This window comes from Tachypleus tridentatus, chromosome 8 (assembly GCF_004210375.1).
Source record: "Tachypleus tridentatus isolate NWPU-2018 chromosome 8, ASM421037v1, whole genome shotgun sequence".
Taxonomy (NCBI): Eukaryota; Metazoa; Arthropoda; class Merostomata; order Xiphosura; family Limulidae; genus Tachypleus; species Tachypleus tridentatus.
Window position 1 is genome coordinate 38,245,438 of NC_134832.1, and position 20,001 is coordinate 38,265,438.

Below are 20,001 nucleotides of genomic sequence, written 5' to 3' on the forward strand. Positions count from 1 at the left end.
TTTTATGATAACAAGAAATTACATTAATGTCCAGTGTACATTAGCACCCATGGATTTCAAAGTAAATTCCATGAACCTGTTTTTTTAAAAAAAAACAGGTAAAATATATAAAATTATACAGAGAAACAGAGAAAAAGAAATTGCATATTGCAGTGGTGCATCTATAAATTCAGGTAATGCAATGTTAGTTTTGTTATCTTTAAAAGATATTTAAACTTACTTTGACTAGTTCTGGATTTTTGCTATGTTCTAAACTTTTTAGAGTCCCATAAATGTTTGGAGACATAGGTGGAGTAACAGCTAGACTTTCAGCTAAAATCAAATAAAACGTTACAGATGGAGAAGGTCACATTTTCAGCCAAAATACAACAAGGTGAACAGTAACTCAACACACACATAAAACTGAATTAAGTTTAATAATACACACACACACATATACATATACAGTTATGACAGAAAGTGTTCGTACCCCTGTGTCCCAAGTGGTTTTTTGCTCACAACTTAAAAAATATCATGATAAAGCTAATAGAAGTATGGTATATTAAAAATATTATAACACACATCTACGTACATTTTTGTGTAAATTAAATGACAAATAAACTGTTTATAAACAAATAACCAAAAATAGGAGGAGCAGAAAGTGTTCGTACATTTCAGAACGTGTGAAAAAACTGATATTCCCGTAAAATTTGTTTAGTTTGGCGAATAAACTACATTATACCATTCCAGAACTAGACACTGGGTTCATAATTATTGGAATTTAGCCAGTAAAAAAATTTACTTCTGGCAATTTAGCGCCGTCTCTGTCATTATCTGCTTGATCATCATGGTGAACAGGGAACAACTGTCCAGTGGCTTAAAAAACCAAATTATTGTAAAATACAAGTCTCGTGTGTCTCTTTCTGGTATTGCTACACAACTTAATGTGCCCAAATCTACTGTTCAAAGCATAATTGCCAAGTTTAAGCTCACAGGATCAACTGCTAACCTCCCTCATTCCAGACTCCCCACCAAAATTCCAGAGAGAACCAAGAGGAAGGTTCTTACAGAAGTTAGTAGGAACCCTCGTTTAACACGTAGATAAACCCTTTATCTATTGTAAGACTATTCTTTGGTCAGATGAGACTAAAAATTGAGCTTTTCGGCCACAATGATGTTTGCTATATTTTCCGTAAGAAAAGGGAATGAAATCTTCCAAAGAACTGTCCCTACAGTTAAACACAGAGGTGACTCGATCATGCTATGGGGTTCCTTCAGCTCTTCTGGTGTAAGCAGACTTCACCGCATCAATGGAATCATGAAAAAAAAAGAGTATGTTGATATATTAGGCACTTATATCAAGAATGATGCTCAAAACTTGTGGCTTGGGTGTCGTTGGAGCTTCCAGCACGACAAAGACCCTAAGCACACATCAAAATATGTGCTATCCTGGTTGCAGAGGAACCATATAAACAGTTTGGAGTGGCCATCACAGTCACCCGATCTCAACCCAGTTGAAAACGTTTGGCATGAGTTGAAGACCAGGGTTCATAAGCATCATTCAAAAAGCTTGCAAGAGTTGGAGGCCTTCTGTAAAGAAGAATGGAAAAAAATGCCAATTGAGTACTGTCAAATTATCATGGAGGGCTATGAGAAGAGATTGCATCAAGTAATTCACCTGAAAGGCTACACAACTGACCATTAAAGTAGACGCATAAACACTTTCTGCCCCTCCTATGTTTGATTATTTGTTTATAAACAGTTTGTCATTCATTTTACATAAAACATTTATGTAGATGTGTGTTAGTATAATATTTATAATATACTATACTTTCATTATCCTAATCGTGATAGTTTTTAAGTTATGAGGAAAAAACTACTCACAACGCAGGGGTACAAACACTTTCTGTCGTAACTGTATATAATAAATTTTAAAATTGTAACATCTACAAAAACAAATTTCACTATGTTGTGTTAAAAAAAATAAACACTATTACAGATAACACGAAAACAAACACATCCAAATGCCCTACTTGTATCATCAAGCCACAGGGGTACAAACACTTTGTCGTAACTGTATATAATAAATTTTAAAATTGTAACATCTACAAAAACAAATTTCACTATGTTGTGTTAAAAGAAATAAACACTATTACAGATAACATAAAAACAAACATCCAAATGCCTTACTTGTATCATCATGATTTAAACAGTTTGATTATTTTTGGATAAAACAAAACTATACTGTGATATCAATACTTTTCCAAAATTCTGAAATTAAAAGTTATTTTGAAGTACTTATTTTAAAAAAAAATTAATTTAACTAAGCTAAGGTTTTTAAACACTCATGTGAACCATGATGACTATAAAACCATGTTTCCAAACTATATCTCACAAAAGCTACTTTCTAGGTTTTTGCAGCTGTTTACTAGAAAAAATATACAATTTCTAATAAAACATATAATGATAATATTAGTTAATTTTTGTAATAAATATCTCCTACCATCCAAAATAATGTTTTCTCAATTAATTTTTAACAAATAATTTCTATCTGGCAATTTAAGTATTTTTCAACTACTTACAACTGCTATCAGATGAAACTGTTGATTTCCGTCTCCCATCTTCAGATGCTTTACTGTTGTTGCTAGCAATTACAGTACTTAACACATTCATCCAGTCCAAAAGTTCTGTTTCATTCTCTGTGGCTAAGATGTAAGATTTATGGCCATCTGCCATTCGTAGCTCTAAGCTCAACTTCCCTCGTTTAGAGTTCTTAAAATATAAATATCTATTGTAAGTTTCAGAAAGTAATGTTGTATATTTCATAATAAGGTTGTTATTATTTTACATCAGAAGTTAAACATCCGTTATTGAAGTTTTAAGTTGATATTACACATGATTTGTTTTGTGTATCAGATTTTACTTTTCATTAACACATTTAGAAATTTTAGCTGTTCCTAAGTTAGAACAAAGAACTAAATACAACTTCCACATCCATTAAAAACAAATATGTCTCTTTATACAATACTGTGCAAAAGTGTTAGGACAGAGTCAAAAATTAGGTTACAGGCTACTTTCAAAGAACAATGAAAACTAATTAAGTGATGGAACATTACAATATTAATTTTCAAAATTAGTATGACAGAGATTCAGTGAAGGTGTCCGAGTTTAGCAAACAATATTTTGTTTGTTCCCCTTTGCTTTAGTAACTACAGACAATCCTTCAGGCATTTTAACAGCATATTTAATCAAAGTGTCCTTTGGGATATTACTTCAAATGTCTCTAATACACTCCCATAAAGTTTCTTTGAAAGTAACTTTTGATTTAACAAGTTTTTGATCTATCAAATCCTAGATTTACTCAATTAGGTGAAGATCAGGGCTCTATGTAGGACATTGCACCATTTGAATGACTCCAACAGATTCTTTCATAAGTAAGTAATTTCTATACAGGTTGGATGAGCATTTTGGTCATTATCTTCTTGAAAGTAAAATCCTTTAACAATAATGAGCAAATCTGTGAGAAAATGATGAATCAGTATCTCATAGTATTTGCACTGGTCCATTATTCTATCTGTTTTGCAAATATCTTCTGTTGCCTCAGCAGAAAAACATACCCAAGCCATCACAATGTCTCCCCCTCATGCTTCATGGTAGGTGCTATGCATTGAGATAAGTTTCTTTATCTTTCCTCCACAAGAACTAAAATCTACACTTTGAACCAAATATTTCAAACATGGACTAAACCATCCATAACACTCTTTTTCATCATCAACGATCCAGTTTTTGTACCTTTTAGCAAATTTCAGTTTCTTGACAATATTTGGAGATCAAAGTAAAGGTTTTTTAACTGCTACATGACCAAATATTCCACTCTTGTTGACTATTCTTGATACTGTAAATCTGGACACTTTTTGTCATATGGTACATGGTTGTTAATCTCACGCTGAGATCAGTGGAGTCTTTCTCGTCTTAAAGGCTGCGTAAGCAAAGATACTTAAAACTGATATTATTGTGTTTAGGTATTCTGCCTCTCCCTTTCCTATTTTCAAATTTATCTGTCTCTGTCTTATGACTTAGGGTATATTTGAGTGTTTGACCAGCTTTTAAAGTCTGAAGCAATTTGTCGAAAAGTCCAACCAGCATCACGTACAACTTTTATATGAACTCTGTGCTCTACTGACAATTCTCTATGCTTTTTGGGCCATGGCATGATAACAAAACTTATATATAGTGTTAAACTATGTTTCTATCAAGGTTTATTTGTGGAACACTATTAAATTGATTTCAGCTAGCATATACAGGTACCATATGCTAGCTTCTTTCTATATGCCTTTGGTACAAGTATCTGGGAATTCTAGAGAATAATAAGTATTCTCACAATGGCTCATTCAATTGTCAACATGGATCATCGAGGCATTACCTGTATTGAAATTTACATTCTGTAATGTCATGGAAGAATTAGTCCCATAGAAATGGAAAGAATAACAAAATATTCTCTCATTCTAATACATTTACAGATTACTGTATATGAATTGTTGAAACAGAAAAACGGAACAGAAGAAGTGAACTTCAAAAGACCCAGAAAAGGGTGAAAATAATTACGTAAACACACACACACACACACATAAATATATATAAGTATATATAATAACAATAATAATAATAATAATAATAACTCAAGACTAAGATAGGAATATAGTTTTTTATTCTTTAGTATACGAAAAGAGAAAAAGCACTTGATTCTAGAAAACTCAAACCAAAAAAAATAGAAAAGATAACATTTCTAATTTTGTTTTACCTTTTAAAAAAAGAAATTAATATTTTTGTTAAAGAAATAGAAATGAATAAAAACATGAATTAACTCTAACAGGTTTAGAAGGTAGTGAATAATTCAGACAAAATTGAAAGGTTACTATCTCTAGGTTAAATACTGAATATTAAAATGAACAAGTTATTTCTGGAGCTTTTTTAGGTCAACAAATACCATCTGATGTGAAAGCATCCAAAGTTACTTTCCAGAAAGCTTCCTTATATCTTTTGTCTGTTTTTGATGTACAATCAATATTATACCTATGAGTTTAATGAAGAGTGTGGTTGGACATATAAAATTGTTAGCCACAGGAAGTTCTTTGGCCATGGTATTTGAATATCTCCAATTGTTAAAATTTTCACACACAGTTGTGGTGGTTTGTCTCACATAATCTAAAATTTATCTGCATGTTGTGTAAATATGCAGGTTTGGCAACACTCAATACTGTAGGAGTAACTTAAAAAGTTTTTTTGTTTGTTTGTATTTTCCAAAAAGAATCACCAGAAGCATTGGAAAAGAATTGATTTTAGCTAAAGGAATTAGTGTTTTTCAGGATCTGGGATATGTTTCTCAATGTTTGATAACAGTTAATAATCAGTGGAACATGGGAGGAGTTTGTACGTGATAGTTGCTTCAAGGGATCATTGCCCAAGATACTGTTAGCTGTGTCAATTTGTTTGTGGTTATAGCCAAAGCTTTTGGTAGAATAAGTTGGACCTTCATAGTTCTTGCAGTCAGAATAGATTTTACTGAATCTAAGAGTTTCACTGAATGTAATATTTCATTTAGTGCACTGAGTTACAACTTTTATAACTTCTATTAGTGTACAGATAATCATTTTTAAATGTAAGAATTATGTCTAAAATGTATATCTCACTTGTAATCCAATGTGAATTTAATACATCTATAGTTGGAATTAATGTAACTATAAAATACATTACGGAGCCTTAATTTCCTACCAAAATGAAAATATGTCATCAATGTAACATTTCTAGATTTTTGGTTTGGATGTACAATTTTCTAGTAGTCAATTTGGTAAGTCTGCCATAAAACAAAAGGCATAGTTTGGTAGAATTTTGGTACCAATTGCCATGTCATTTGTCTAAATAAAAAAAGTTCTATTAGTGTACAGATAATCATTTTTAAATGTAAGAATTATGTCTAAAATGTATATCTCACTTGTAATCCAATGTGAATTTAATACATCTATAGTTGGAATTAATGTAACTATAAAATACATTACGGAGCCTTAATTTCCTACCAAAATGAAAATATGTCATCAATGTAACATTTCTAGATTTTTGGTTTGGATGTACAATTTTCTAGTAGTCAATTTGGTAAGTCTGCCATAAAACAAAAGGCATAGTTTGGTAGAATTTTGGTACCAATTGCCATGTCATTTGTCTAAATAAAAAAAGTCGTTATTAACTGCCAAGTGATTAAGAATGACAACAAGTCTGCTGAAGTCTACAACAGTCTGTGTGTTGAGTTTATCAAATTTCAACACAGCAGATTCACAAACTTTCACGTCCACAGAGCAAAACTTAACATTTTCCTGTAACAAAAATGTATTTCTAATTGTACTTACTTCCTCTCACACTTCAGATTTATCCAAACAAGTTTTTCTTCTCTGCCCATCTAAACATTGGTATGAATCTTACCTCACTTGTCTTGCCATTATAACCTGCTATATTACCCAAAGCAAGCTCCCCCTCTCCCAAATTTGCATACAAGCTTCCTGTTATTACTTATTATTTGCTTATCGAGATGTTCCAACTAGCAAACCTGAAACTGGCCATTTTGTGCAGAGGAAGGTTGTGAGTTTGTGAGTACAAGTATTATAGAAACTATATTTTTGGTACAGGAAAAAATTAACTTCCAAAACACACTTATCTCTTCTCACACTTTAGCTAGTATCCGACATTGACAAGATGGAGAAGACAGTGAGGGCAAGATCCACACAGAAAACATATGAAAAGAGGTACAAAAAAATGAGATACTGTAATAGCACATTAATTAACAGGTATGCTTTTCAATCAGAAAATATGAAATCTAATTCCTGGGCAGTAAAAGCCAACTGGCCAGAAAATCAAATCAAAATTACATCATCATCAGAAGAGCATGAATTTGACCGGACCCCACATCTCATCAATGGAAATACAGAGCTGTGGTTCATATCTGGATCCAAGATGTAGTGATTATGGCATGAAAACTGCTTTGTATTTGGTCTTATTTGTAGTGTGATATTATTGAAATATGTTGCATGTTAAGCCATTGGAATTATGAAGAGTAGGCACACAACATAAAAATGGCCAAACCTTCACCCCAACCTGAGGAAGTCCAAAATCAACAAACCAAACTCAGAATTATGGAACCTGTCATACCTCACACAGTGTGAAAAAACAGAAGTTACCTAGTCTAGGATTACAAACTGAAATCCTAACTCTCCTGTAATTATGATGACAATGTGGAACAAACTGAATCCAACCAATGGCACAGAAATGGATCTGCCACATAAAAAATTAGGAGAAGTCAAGGACCCTCTTCCATGATCATCAAAATGAAGAAAATGGACTGAAAAAATGGGTAGCATAGTCATCACTGAACTGGAAATATAAGGTTCCTGTATAGGTGTAGGTTGGTCCTGCTCTTACCATATATCTGGAAAAATCATCCAACATTATTGTTAAGAGGGCACCCAGCTCTGCCCTCTTATCCTTAAGTGGAATAACGAGTTCAAGCACCACTCAGAAGATATAAACTACTGTCCACCACTGCCGAAACTGGAATACTGTTAGTTGTAAGAACTTCTATGCTCTACTAGGGAAAATGGACACATGTTAAACAGTCCCAAAAAACAATGCTCAAGAGACAGTACACAAAACAGACCCTGATTTATCCAACCTAGGAACAGCAGGGATAGGCAAAATCTCCTTAAGCTTTACCCATGATAGTCTAGTAGTGCATCTGTCTTTGGGTTGTAACTGTTTAACACCCAGAAAAAACACAAGATAGTATTATTTAACACTCCATCTCAGCAGAGCTTGCTCCTACCAGGAAATGTTTTATTGAATGACAGGGAGCTAGTGTGGATTTGGAAGGAAGTATACCCAAACAGGCAAAATTTTCCACTAAATGGGATCCAAATGAAAATTACAAAACTGTACTTCAAAAAGAACAGAAATAAACACAACATATTATTGAATTCGTTTTTAAAAAAATAGACAACAAACTGCAGCCTTAACAAGCCTTAAAGAAAAAGGAATTGCCTAAAGTGTTGGTATAACTAAAGCCATTCAACAGTGAAGAGAAACTCACAGCAAGCACATATAAAAATCATCATAACATTCTGCCATCAATAAAAGTGGATAGCAAATAACAATAGATCTGGAATAGGGAATGCATTGACACAGGTGGATAGAATCACAAGATTTAACTTATTTTGGAGCAAGCAGTGTAAGATTCTTACCAATACTTAAATGGAGAGAGAAGAGAAGCTTTTGTTGAGATTAAACTGAAGAATGAGAGGTAGTAAGTGTGTTTCAGAAAAGTGATTAAAAGGTGGATCTTCACTGCTAATGTCACAAACCAAATTCAAAATGTTTGTCATCTCTCAAATGTAAGATGGTAGACATGTTTGGGTATGTCTTTTATATGGTGATCCATCAAGACACAAGTTTTCAGAAGGCATACCAGTATTAGAAATAAAAAAGTCAATCAGAACAAATGGATTTATGTTTCTTTGGCAATATGTGACCTGAACTGGAAATGTTCATGTAAAAGAAACTGTACAGTTTTGAAACTAGTGTGTTGTTTTTTCTTTAAGTTCTTCAATACTCCATCAAAAGTTTTAATAAATTGGGAAGTAGTTTTCATCTACTTTTTGTTCACAGTCTTTAATATCATTAAGGTGTCAGTAAGCTTTGCTAATATAGTCAGTTCTGTTAAGGTTGACAATGGTGACCCTGTGTAAACTGGTTTAGTAACAGTATCTTTGTCATATTACATTGTTATCATAGCAACACATTCATTGCTGAAAAGATGATTGTGTACTTTGTAATTGTAGTTAATAGTTGTAATTATTTCATTTTCAATGGAAGTAACAGAGGTTTCTCTCCATATTTCTCTCGGAACTGTGAGCTATGAGTATTTGCATAACTGAATTTTTTGTGAAAAATATTCCAAAGGACTTAGTCTGTGAGCAAATTCTTGCAAGTTTGTTGTAATTTTGAGATTGTCTAGATAGTTAGAGGTAAGAGAAAAATTAAGGTATTTGCTAGGAAGATTAATTTCAGCTTCAGATAATGTTTTGGAGAACACATTAACAATATTAAAAGTGTTTCCAAATTGTGGTTGTTTGAACAACAAAATAATTGAATTGGGTGGATCTGGAAGTTTTGTTGTTAAAGTTCAATTTATTTCCCACTAAATGTGAGAGATTCCATGAACAAGATGATTTGTAAATAAGCATCTCTACTTTGTGAATTGTGGGGAGGAGATTTTTCATTTTCATACTGAATGGAAACTGATATGTTTTTTCTTCTTTTTCTTTTGTTTTTGTTGATGAAAATATCAAACTCTTGTTGTTTGGCAGGAGAAATTGTGTGATAAGTTGTCACGAGCATTTTGATAAACTCTTCCTGCTTACATAATGTGTACTTCTTTTGGATAGTATTTACCCTCATACTCTTTAACATTTACATTTTTTACTCCTGAAGAAGAATAGACAACTGTTTAAAAGTGATTGAGTTTCTGGGTCTTTTGAAACCTACTTTTGTTTTGCTGATCTCTTGTGCTAACACCTTCATAATGACAGCAAAAATAAAAATGGACCGTTAAACTATACATGAACTATAAAAACAAGTACAGCAAACAAAGTTGAATGGAAATTAAAGAATCTTTGCAACAGCTTTATGACATTTTTGTCACCTTTGATTAGATATATTTTCAATAAGTTTTCTCTCAAAGCCCTTTCTTTTTTGTTCTCTCTCATCCATTAGGATTTGGGGGTTAATCAAGATCTATTTCTCTTTTTTGATCAACCCAAATTTTGTTATATACTTTGTTTTGGTTGCTTATTTTCATGTACAGTGTAGCTTTAATTATTCACCACGCTTGATTCAAGATCTCTCTTTCTATTTATTCTTGATTTTACTAGTAATGGAATCTTAAGTTTCTTTTGTCATTTGCTAGCTCTCTAAATCTGAGGTTCTCTGAACAATTTTTCAATGAGTATTAAAGAAGTTAATACTTCTATTTTGACCAAAATAGCAAAGTTGTCAAATATGGGTATTTTTTATGTTTACCTTGAACACAAGTGAAAATTACAGGAAGCAACTGCAAATGTTAAACTATCATTCCTGTAAGCAAGGAATTATATGAACCTTGTTAAATAAGTGCTAAAGCAATATCATCCAAGAAGTTTTTAATAACCAAAATAAGTAAAACAACTGAAATAAAACATGAAATTTTCAATAAAGCAGTTCTGGAATAGTAAATAACTCAAAGTTCCATATCTGAGTTGAACCAATAAAATTAAAAAGGTAGAATAACAACGTATGGAAGAATTCAATAAAAATGCTAATTTAACACAAAAAAAGTATCAAAATTATATTTAAAAAAACTTTTATACTCACCTTACACTTTAAGAAAAATTAAGAGAGACACAGACAAACATTTTTTGAATATTTTGATCATTAAAAGGTTTTTACATACTACATGAAATACACAAGCTATTTCATTTAAATACTCACTCGAATGACTGCATTGCAAAATTCCATGCATATTGTACCTTTAGACTCAGTTTTACGTTCATCCTTATGAAACTCTAGTATGTGAGATCCATCTACCTGTTGGCGTAATGTCACATATCTTCTCTTAAATGACTAAAATAAAGAAATTAAAAAATGAAATATGTTATTTGAATAACAAATAATGTAAAGCTAAAGATGTTATACAAATGAAATAAATGAAAAAAAAAAGATTTGAAAATACAGCTTATCATGCTATTATAAAACCCACATACCAAATGTAGCTGAAATCTGGATAAAAATTTAATTTTAAAACTAACTCGCATCTAAAATGTTTACTTAACACATACACCACAGTCATGTTAGTTACTGTAACAGAAACAATATCAAATTACATCAAAAGAAATCATTTCAATGACCAGTTTTAAGTTATATTTAAACAAGAAAAAGTAGGAACATTGTATCAGTTACAAAACACAAAAAGAATTACATTTTTCAACCTTGCTTCAAAATTGAAACTTATGATTCTAAACTTTTAAAAAGACTACATACTTAGTAGAAGCACATGTGAAATATTACTTTATAATAAAACTGTTAATGATTTAAATCACATCATTACTTCCTGTCCTAATATATATTTGCAGTAAGATAAGTATATGAAAAGATTTTTAACTATACCTTCTGTTCTTTGCTATTGCTAACAAGATCATTCAGTGCTAGAGATTATTAGACTCGTTGTGTTACAACATTCAAAACTTTAGCTGAAGTTTCAGTTACATGATTGTTTACCAGATAATGTGTCTTTCAGGTTCAGAATAAAGTCTGGTAATGACTTGAATTTGTAACACTGAATATTTTATTACAAGTTCAACACAGTAACAAAATGTACATCTTGGAAAGGTTTTCCCAACATCAGGCAACAAAAAATTCATAAATTTGTTACTAAATGAAACTTGTAATAACATTTTCTTTATTAGCCATTCAAGCCAACTAAAAACTATTAGTCACAAAGTGAGTTTCTTGTCATCAAATTAGGGTTTAAATTGTCCATGTAAATAGCATAGCATAATATTTAGTAATATTATGTGTGTAATATCAAACATATGACTAAATGGCACACACTGTCATTTATGGTGTTCTATATATACTAAAGTATAAAAAAAGTATTAAAAGTATTAAGTTGAAATAATGATATAACCTACATGAGCTAAAGGTTTTGAACCCTGTCAACTTACCTTGGTTGCTAAACTTATAAAACTGTCACTGCCAGATTCTGGGCCTTTTAACACATAACCTTCTTTGGTGATACCACTATGACTATTCACTGTACTGACCTAAAGGTTAATACATAAAACACGTATTATCTTTAATAATATTTTGATGAACCATTGGACAAGTATCCTTAAAAACTACTTAAGATATTTAATTGTAGTTTAAAATTGATTCATCCTACTTAGAACATCTACCGTGTTTCTCCGATAATAAGACCTACCCATAAAAATAAGACCTAGTGTGATTTTTGGGGATAGTTTTAATATAAGCCCTACCCTTAAAATAAGCCCTAGTTAAGAGTGGCAGGAAGATGGAAGAAATAAAAAAAAAAAAAATTTATTAATTAGTTTAATAGTTAGTTAACTAGTTTGTTTAAGTATTAATCAGTTAGTTTAATAGTTTAATAATAGTTTATTTTAAATGGTTAGTTTAATAGTTTTACTTTATAACTTCATTTTTTTAATATATCAAAATAAGACATCCCCCGAAAATAAGCCCTAGTGTCATATTTTGGAGTGAAAATTAATATAAGCCCTGTCTTATTTTCGGAGAAACATGGTATATTTGATTTTTACAAATAAACAATTATACTAGAATATAACTGTAATGTATAAAAAGCATAATCTTCATTTCTCAAATTCAATAAACCATTATTAGGAATAAGCTACCAAAGAAAAGCAGTCATGGCTAATAACATGTATTTTGGAATAAAAAAAACTGAAGTAGCTACTACAAGGATTAAAAAACTTTAAAATGTTAATACAAATTTTGTGTAATAATATGGTAATGAATATAAAAGGAACAAAATATACATCATTCCTTTGTAACTGTCTTTCTCAACATACTTCCTCTATAATATCTAATACAAATAACCTTTACTTAGTAATTTGATTTGTTTTCTACAAGTTCAAAAATAACATTTAACAAAAAAAAAAAGAAAGAAAAGAAACGATTCACCATTGTGTGAAAAGAGTATACAAAAATAAACCAGCAGGATGGTTCGTCCAGGAAAGATAAACAAAATGAGGAACTCAAAATGACTAAAAATATTTTGAAAAATTGTAAAAAAGTACAAAAAACAGAGTGAAACAAAATAAGTGAAAAAAGAATAATCTATCTTTCAGCAGGATCAAGCCACATTCTTCTGGTCCTTTTAACCACAAACAAAGGCATCTCTGAAATATTAGGCTTATTCTGTTTTGCTGTTCCATTTTGTTTATTTATTTGGTCTTTTTGTTTTTATTCATAATTCCCCTGAACCATTTTGGCCAAACTGTATTGGTTTTTTTTATTTTAATTGTCCTGGACAAACCAGATTTCTGGTTTAATTTAATTACTTTTCTCTGATGCATGGTTTTATGCTTTTGTGTCTACTTTATACGTTCTTATAAATTATGTTTGCCAAACACATTATAACAGAAACACAAAACGACCACTGTGTGCATGTGGGTGTGTGCACGTGTTTAGATAGATAACATGAAATAAAAAAGAACTTGAATTCTTGTGTAACCTACAGAAAAAACAAAAACAATTCAGACTTCATTTCTGTTCTTCCCTTTCATGAAAAGATAACAAAAGTGACTTTGCTTGTTCTCCCTTTCTCTGACTATTTATACTTATGCATATGTACCAGCATTTAACAAAATGGCTGAATTTAAATTGTTTTAGTGACATCATGAATTCACTTAAGAAAAATATTATAACTATGTTGCAAGTCATAACCATCTGCAGGGCATACATATCCTCAATAAAGGTAGAGGAATCCTGTCTTATTTTTCTTTTAGTGTAATCCTAAGATCTTTTATGTCATGTAATGGATTAAAATACCCAAGAAAATCAGATAGGTTTCATAACAGCTTCTTGCTAGCCAATTTAATACCCTTGTGATTTCTTAGTCATGACAGTTCCCCTTAAGGCTTGACCTATAACTCTGGGGATTATTCTGCATAAGCAAAAGGTGACTTGAATTTACAACTAGATTTAATCCTTTCCTCACCAGGAAGTTTATTCTTGGTTTAGTAAAGTCAACTGATGACAAGCAAGTAAAATCTTCTTAAGTAAATAGCTGTGTGTTATTAGCTTAATACGATTCAACAGTAAATTCAAAAGGTAGAAACATGATAAATTCCATTTATTTATTTATTTATACTAATGCCTTGCCAAACCATATCAGAACTCTTCAAAGGGCCATACTCGACTATGCTGCACTACAAATTTGAACATAATACATGAAGTGAACACACTAATTATTGGTAGAGACATATGTGATGTGTATATATGGTATTTTGCCATTGCTACCAATTCTGATGACCATGAAAAAAAGTTCACTGAGTTAAGGCACAGTTACAACTAAGTTTTGCTCTAGAAATCTGCTTCTCACAATTTATTATGTTTCACAATATTGTTCAATGTACAGCTGTTTTATTTGAAACTCATATCCTTCCCACAAAGAAATGCAGACAAAGCAGTAGCCTCTTATCCCTGTATTTTGCCACTTTCTAGAATTTTAAAAACAGGTCTGAACTTCTGTTTAAAATTTTATATACCACCTGCAAATAACAATTTCACACAATTATATTGAAAAAATAGCTTAAATGTAAACAATTACCAGCCAAGCAAGTCAAGAAAGGATCGAATATAAACAAGAAAAGATAATGCCATTCCAGTGAAAGTAACATTTTCAAAATGTACTCAAAAAGTGTTAGAATGCAAAGTTCTTTATTGATTGATTGATTTATTTAGTGTTTTATGGCACAAAGCAGCGAGGCTATCTGCGCCAGACATTCGGTAAAAATGTAAAAAAATAAATAAATGTAGTAAGAGACATAAATGGAAATGAAGGTAAAACAAAAAAGTATAATACCAATGTTGACACCTAGTCTACAATGTTAAGATAGAAGGCAGAGTATAAGAAGTTGTAAGGTATTTACTCTAGCAAAAAGGTAATGATCATAACCTGCCAGGAAGACTAACAGGTAAGTTCAAGAACCACCGTCAGTCACCTGAAGTTGGTCTTTCCAGTCCTGATTCCGGGTTATGTGTCATAGCAACTATTATCGAAATGTAAAAGAATAAAAGTTTTAAAAGACACTCCGCAAAATCGTAATAATGAGTAGCCAAATGTCCAGTAAAAAGATAAAAGTCAAGGAAATGGAGTAAAATTTGTAAAAGTAATTGAAGGTAAAAGCAAAACGGCAATTAAAACAGAAAATGGCGTAAACACCAATGTTGACATCCAGTCAACAAAGTTGTAAAGAACTACCTGTAGCAGAATGGTAATGATCATAACCCGCCAGGAAGACTAACAGGTAAGTATAAAAACCACTGTCAGTCACCTGAAGTTGGTCTTTCCAGTCCTGGTTCCGGGTTATGAGTCAATATGGCCAGTACTAAAAAGTTAAGTAGTAAAAGTGTGAAATGATATGCAGCAAAAGTATAATAACAACTTGCCAGGACGACTAACGAGTAGTTCAAACGGATAGTTCAAACAGTAGCGTTAGTCACCTGAAGTTGTCCTTCCCAGTCCTGGTGTCGAGTTATTTAATGTTCTGGCCATTGTCCAATGTCAAATTGAAGGAGAGAGATTAAAACTGTAAAAAAGGAACCACAATTAAAAAGGTGTAATGAATAAATATACAACACTTAAATGAGATTAAAAGATTAATGGCCATTAAAAAATTAAAAACATTATCAAGGTGGACAGAGTCACCATCACCAATAACTCTGTCCAGTTACAGACTGACCCTGGGAAAAATATGTTTAAAATATTGCCGTCATTGAGAATTGTAACGAAGGCAAGAAAGTAAAACGTGGCTGATAGTGATTTGAGTGTTACACAAACTACACATTGGTGCATCAGTTCCAGATAAAAGAAAATGATGAGTTAAAAAACTGTGACCAATGCGTAGCCTAGTCAGAACAACTTCCTCCTTCCAAACTTTACGGAAGCAAGATGGCCAAAGTCAATTTTGGGTTTGATTTGAAAAGTTTGTTGTCACGTTGCTCACTCCAAGTGGACTGCCAGCTGGCACGGAGCCGAGCCTTGAAGACAACACCATAGTCCATGTAATGGAATAGGCATAGGAGTGATGGTGCTGAAGCAGACATATTTAGCTGCCATGTCTGCAAGCTCGTTCCAGCGAATACCACCATGGCCTGGTATCCAGAAAAACTGGATTGAAGTAGCTGCTAATGAGAAATGGGCCAGTCGGTTTCGAATATCAGCGAGAATAGGATGTGAGCTAACGTGTAGCGATTCCAAGGTAAGTATAGAACTAAGCGAATCAGTATAAATAGTGCAGTTGGAGTACTGCTCAGCTGCAATATGATCCAGGGCAAGAGATATGGCATACAGTTCAGCAGTGAACACAGAAGCTGTAGAAAGGATTCTGCACGCAACTACTGACCCATAGCAAACCATAGCAGAGCCCACTGAATTACCAGATTTGGAACCATCTGTAAAAATGGGAACTGAATGATTGTTTGAAAGGTATTCATTGAATAAAAGACGGTACTTCCAATCTGGAGTATCTGCCATTTTTAGATGACTGAAAGAAAGGTCACATTTGGGGGCTGTAATAAGCCATGGTGGGATGGGCCAACCTGTGGAATCTGCAATGTTATCCAAGGACAGTCCCAATTCATCCAATTGCGCCCGGATGCGAAGGCCAAACGGAGCAATGACAGATCGTCTGTTCTGAAAAAGTACTGCCCACCGAGGAAGGAAAACACATTTCCAGGTGGAATGCTTTGGTAAGGAATGAAGTTTCGAAGTATATTGTAAAGATAGTTGCAAACGGCAAAGGTGTAGAGAAGGTTCATGAGATTCAATGTATATACTTTGAACTGGAGAGGTACGGAAAGCCCCAGTGCAGAGTCGAAGTCCTTGGTGATGAATGGGGTCCAGCATCTTTAAGGCCAAGGGTCTGGCAGAGCCATAGACCATTGATCCATAATCGAGTTTCGATCTAATAAGAGCACGATATACCTTTAACATTGAACAGCGATCTGCCCCCCAACTGGTAGAAGAGAGAACACGGAGGATGTTCAGTGCTCTTGTGCATTTGACCTGAAGCTGCTTTAAGTGTGGTATAAAAGTCAGTTTACGATCAAAGATAAGCCCCAAGAACTTGGTCTCCGGGACCACTGGCAGCTAAACTTCACCGATATGAAGTTCAGGAATCAGGGTGAATACCCCGTCGACAGCAAAAGTGCATGCATACAGTTTTGGAGAGAGAGAAATTAAAGCCGTTCGCCAGAGTCCACTTCCGTACACAATTGAGGGCGGTTCGTAGTTGCTGCTCAATATATCTCATGTTTGACGACTGACATGAGATGTGAAAGTCGTCGACATACAGCCCATTCCCAACAGTGAGAGGGAGTTGTTCAGTGATGGCATTTATCTTTATACTGAAGAGTGTAACACTCAATACACAGCCTTGATGGACTCCAAGTTCCTGTACAAAAGAACGGGAAAGTGTCGAACCCACACGAACTTGGAATCTCCTGTCCATTGAAAAATTTTTAATAAACATGGGTAGATGGCCACGTAACCCATATGTATGGAGGTCTCACAAAACGCCATACCTCCATGTTGTGTCGTAACCCTTCTCTATGTCAAAAAATATTGATACAAGATGTTGGCGGTTGAGAAAGGCTTCTCTGATAGATGTTTCAAGACGAATTAGGTGGTCTGTGGTGGAGTCCTGTCGACGGAACCCACACTGGGTGGGCGAGAGGAGGTTGTTTGATTCAAGGAACCAAACAAGACAAGCATTAACCATCCTTTCTAATGTCTTACAGAGACAGCTCGTCAAAGCAATTGGACGGCAGTTTGAAGGAATCTTGGGATCTTTCCCTGGCTTAGAGAAAGGTAAAATAATAGCCTGGTGCCAGGCATCAGGAAAAACATTCTCCTGCCAGATCCAATTGAAAACAATCAGAAGGACATCAAGAGAAGCAGGAGATAGATGGTGCAGCATGTCATAATGAATATCATCAGGTCCAACAGACATACTGGCAGACCGATGAAGGGCCATTTTTAGTTCCACCAGGGTAAAGGGACAATTATAGTCAAAGAAACAGTCAGTTCGAAAGGAAAGAGGGGATCGCTCTGCATGAGTCTTGATGGCCAGGAAGGTGGAGGAACAAGCAAAAGTGCTAGATACCCGGCAAAAGCTTTCACCTAGAGTGTTAGCGATGTTCCGAACATCAGTCACCTCCTGACCATCAGAGAGTAAGATCGAGAGGGGGATAGAATTGTAGTGTCCATTAACCTTTCAAATCCTGTCCCATATGATCTTAGAACTGGTGGTAGAAGATATGCTGGCTGTGAACTTAATCCAAGGTTCCTTCTGGCTTTGACGTCTTACCCACCTAGCATGTGCACGGGCCTGTTGGAAAGCAACCCGATTTGAAAGTGTGGGATATCTATGAAAAGTATCCCAGGCCCACTTTTGAGCCTTCCGTGCTAAGTGGCAAGCAGGATTCCAACACGGACGAGGATATCGTGGAAAACGTGTCGAGGTTTTAGGAATACACTGAGCAGCTGCATGTGTAATACAGTCAGTTACCGCTGCTACACAGTCGTCTATTGATGGCTGATTTACGATGGCAGGATCAAGTTCTGCAAGAGCAGTGAAAGTGGACCAGTCTGCCAGATCCAGCTTCCACCAGGGTACGCGGGTAGGGTGGCATCGACCACGGCCAGTCTCTCTCAAAAGGATCGGAAAATGATCACTGCCTAGTGGATTACTGTCAACCCTCCATGAAAAATGGGAGAATAATGAAGGGGAGCAAACTGAGAGATCAATAGCAGTAAAGGACTGACTAGGTGCATGAAAGTAAGTGGAAGAACCAGTATTGAAAAGAGAAAGATTGTGATCAGAGAGCATCCGCTCTACAGATCGCCCCTCCCATCAATAATAGCACTTCCCCAGAGGGGATGATGTCCATTAAAATCCCCTAGGATTAGAAATGGAGATGGCAATTGTTCAACGAGAGCATCAAGATCTGATTAATCATATGTCTCTCTAGGGGACAGGTACAGAAAACAAACAGTGATGGCATGACCCAAGGAAACACGGATGGCTACAGCCTCCAAGGGTGTGTTGAGTGACAAAGACAAGGTGGGCACGTGTTGATCAACCAACAGTGCCACCCCTCCATGCACTCGACCATCACACAACCTGTCATTTCTGTACAGAGAAAACTGCCGAATGGAGACAGTATCAGCAGTTTTGAGAAATGTTTCTTGTAAAGAAAGACAAACAGGATGGTAGGAAACAATCAGCGTTTTGATATCATCCAGATTAGAACGTAAACCTCGACAGTTCCATTGTATCAAGGTGGCCATTTTGAAGAACGGGTAGGTGAAGTGGCTGGAGAACCCTTCGGTTTACGACCACATCTTTTTTCTTTACTGTCTTTAGTCGGAGGAGGTCTATCAACCTCCATGGATCCTGCTCTGGGTCGGGTGGGCAGGTTTTGTTATTGGAAGGGGAATCCAGTGACTGAGGGGCGAACGAATAATTGTTTTGTCTCTTGTGGTGGGAGAAAAAGATGTATCAGAAGAAATGCCTGTATTTGAAACTGAAGGACGTGGATCTTGAGGTTTGTTGGAAGGTATGGGAGGAACAGAGATGGGTGTGGAAGTCAATTCATCAACCTTTTTAACCACGGAGGTCAAAAGGATTTTCATTTGTTTTGAAAACGATTCTCTTGGAGGCACAGAGAGATCTGTCTGCACTCCCACTGTAGTTGTGGAATAAAGTGCAGCAGCATATGTCCGAGATGGAGTTGTGGACAGCAATTTCTGAGCCTCAGGATAACTAATGTTATGTGTCGTTTTCAAACGCTGCACCTCTTTTCCTCCAACCATTTTGGGCAAGAATGAAAGTAAGAGGGGTGAGAACCATTGCAGTTTACGCAATGTGGGTTCATGTCAGAGTCATAGGCATTGTGGTCCTTGCCTCCACAATGAGCACATGTCAGGGAACCACGACAAGATGTCTTTGAGTGGCCGAATCTCTGACATTGGAAACATCGAAGAGGGTTTGGTATGTATGGCGAACCCTGCAAATGAGATAACCTGCTTTGATGGTGGCAGGTGCACGTGGTGAAGTAAATGTTAAAATGAGGGTATTTGTTGGCAGTGTAACTCCATCTTTGCAGTGGAGATGCCTCACT

At 34.5% G+C, this 20,001-nt stretch overlaps 1 protein-coding gene across 15 annotated transcripts in view; it reads right to left on the reverse strand.

Annotated features, from left to right (window-relative positions):
- Ziz (dedicator of cytokinesis protein Ziz) overlaps positions 1-20,001 on the reverse strand; it is a 264,599-nt gene that overhangs the window by 167,480 nt on the left and 77,118 nt on the right. For 14 of the 15 annotated variants that reach the window (XM_076448312.1, XM_076448311.1, XM_076448323.1 and 11 more), the window contains 4 exons: positions 11,778-11,876; positions 10,546-10,677; positions 2,562-2,751; positions 221-312 (listed from right to left, as the gene is read on the reverse strand). In XM_076448312.1, coding sequence (XP_076304427.1) covers positions 221-312; positions 2,562-2,751; positions 10,546-10,677; positions 11,778-11,876 — 513 coding nt within the window. Of the gene's footprint in view, positions 1-220; positions 313-781; positions 1,564-2,561; positions 2,752-10,545; positions 10,678-11,777; positions 11,877-20,001 lie in introns of those variants that run through there. The other variant, XM_076448321.1, reaches the window with a different exon arrangement.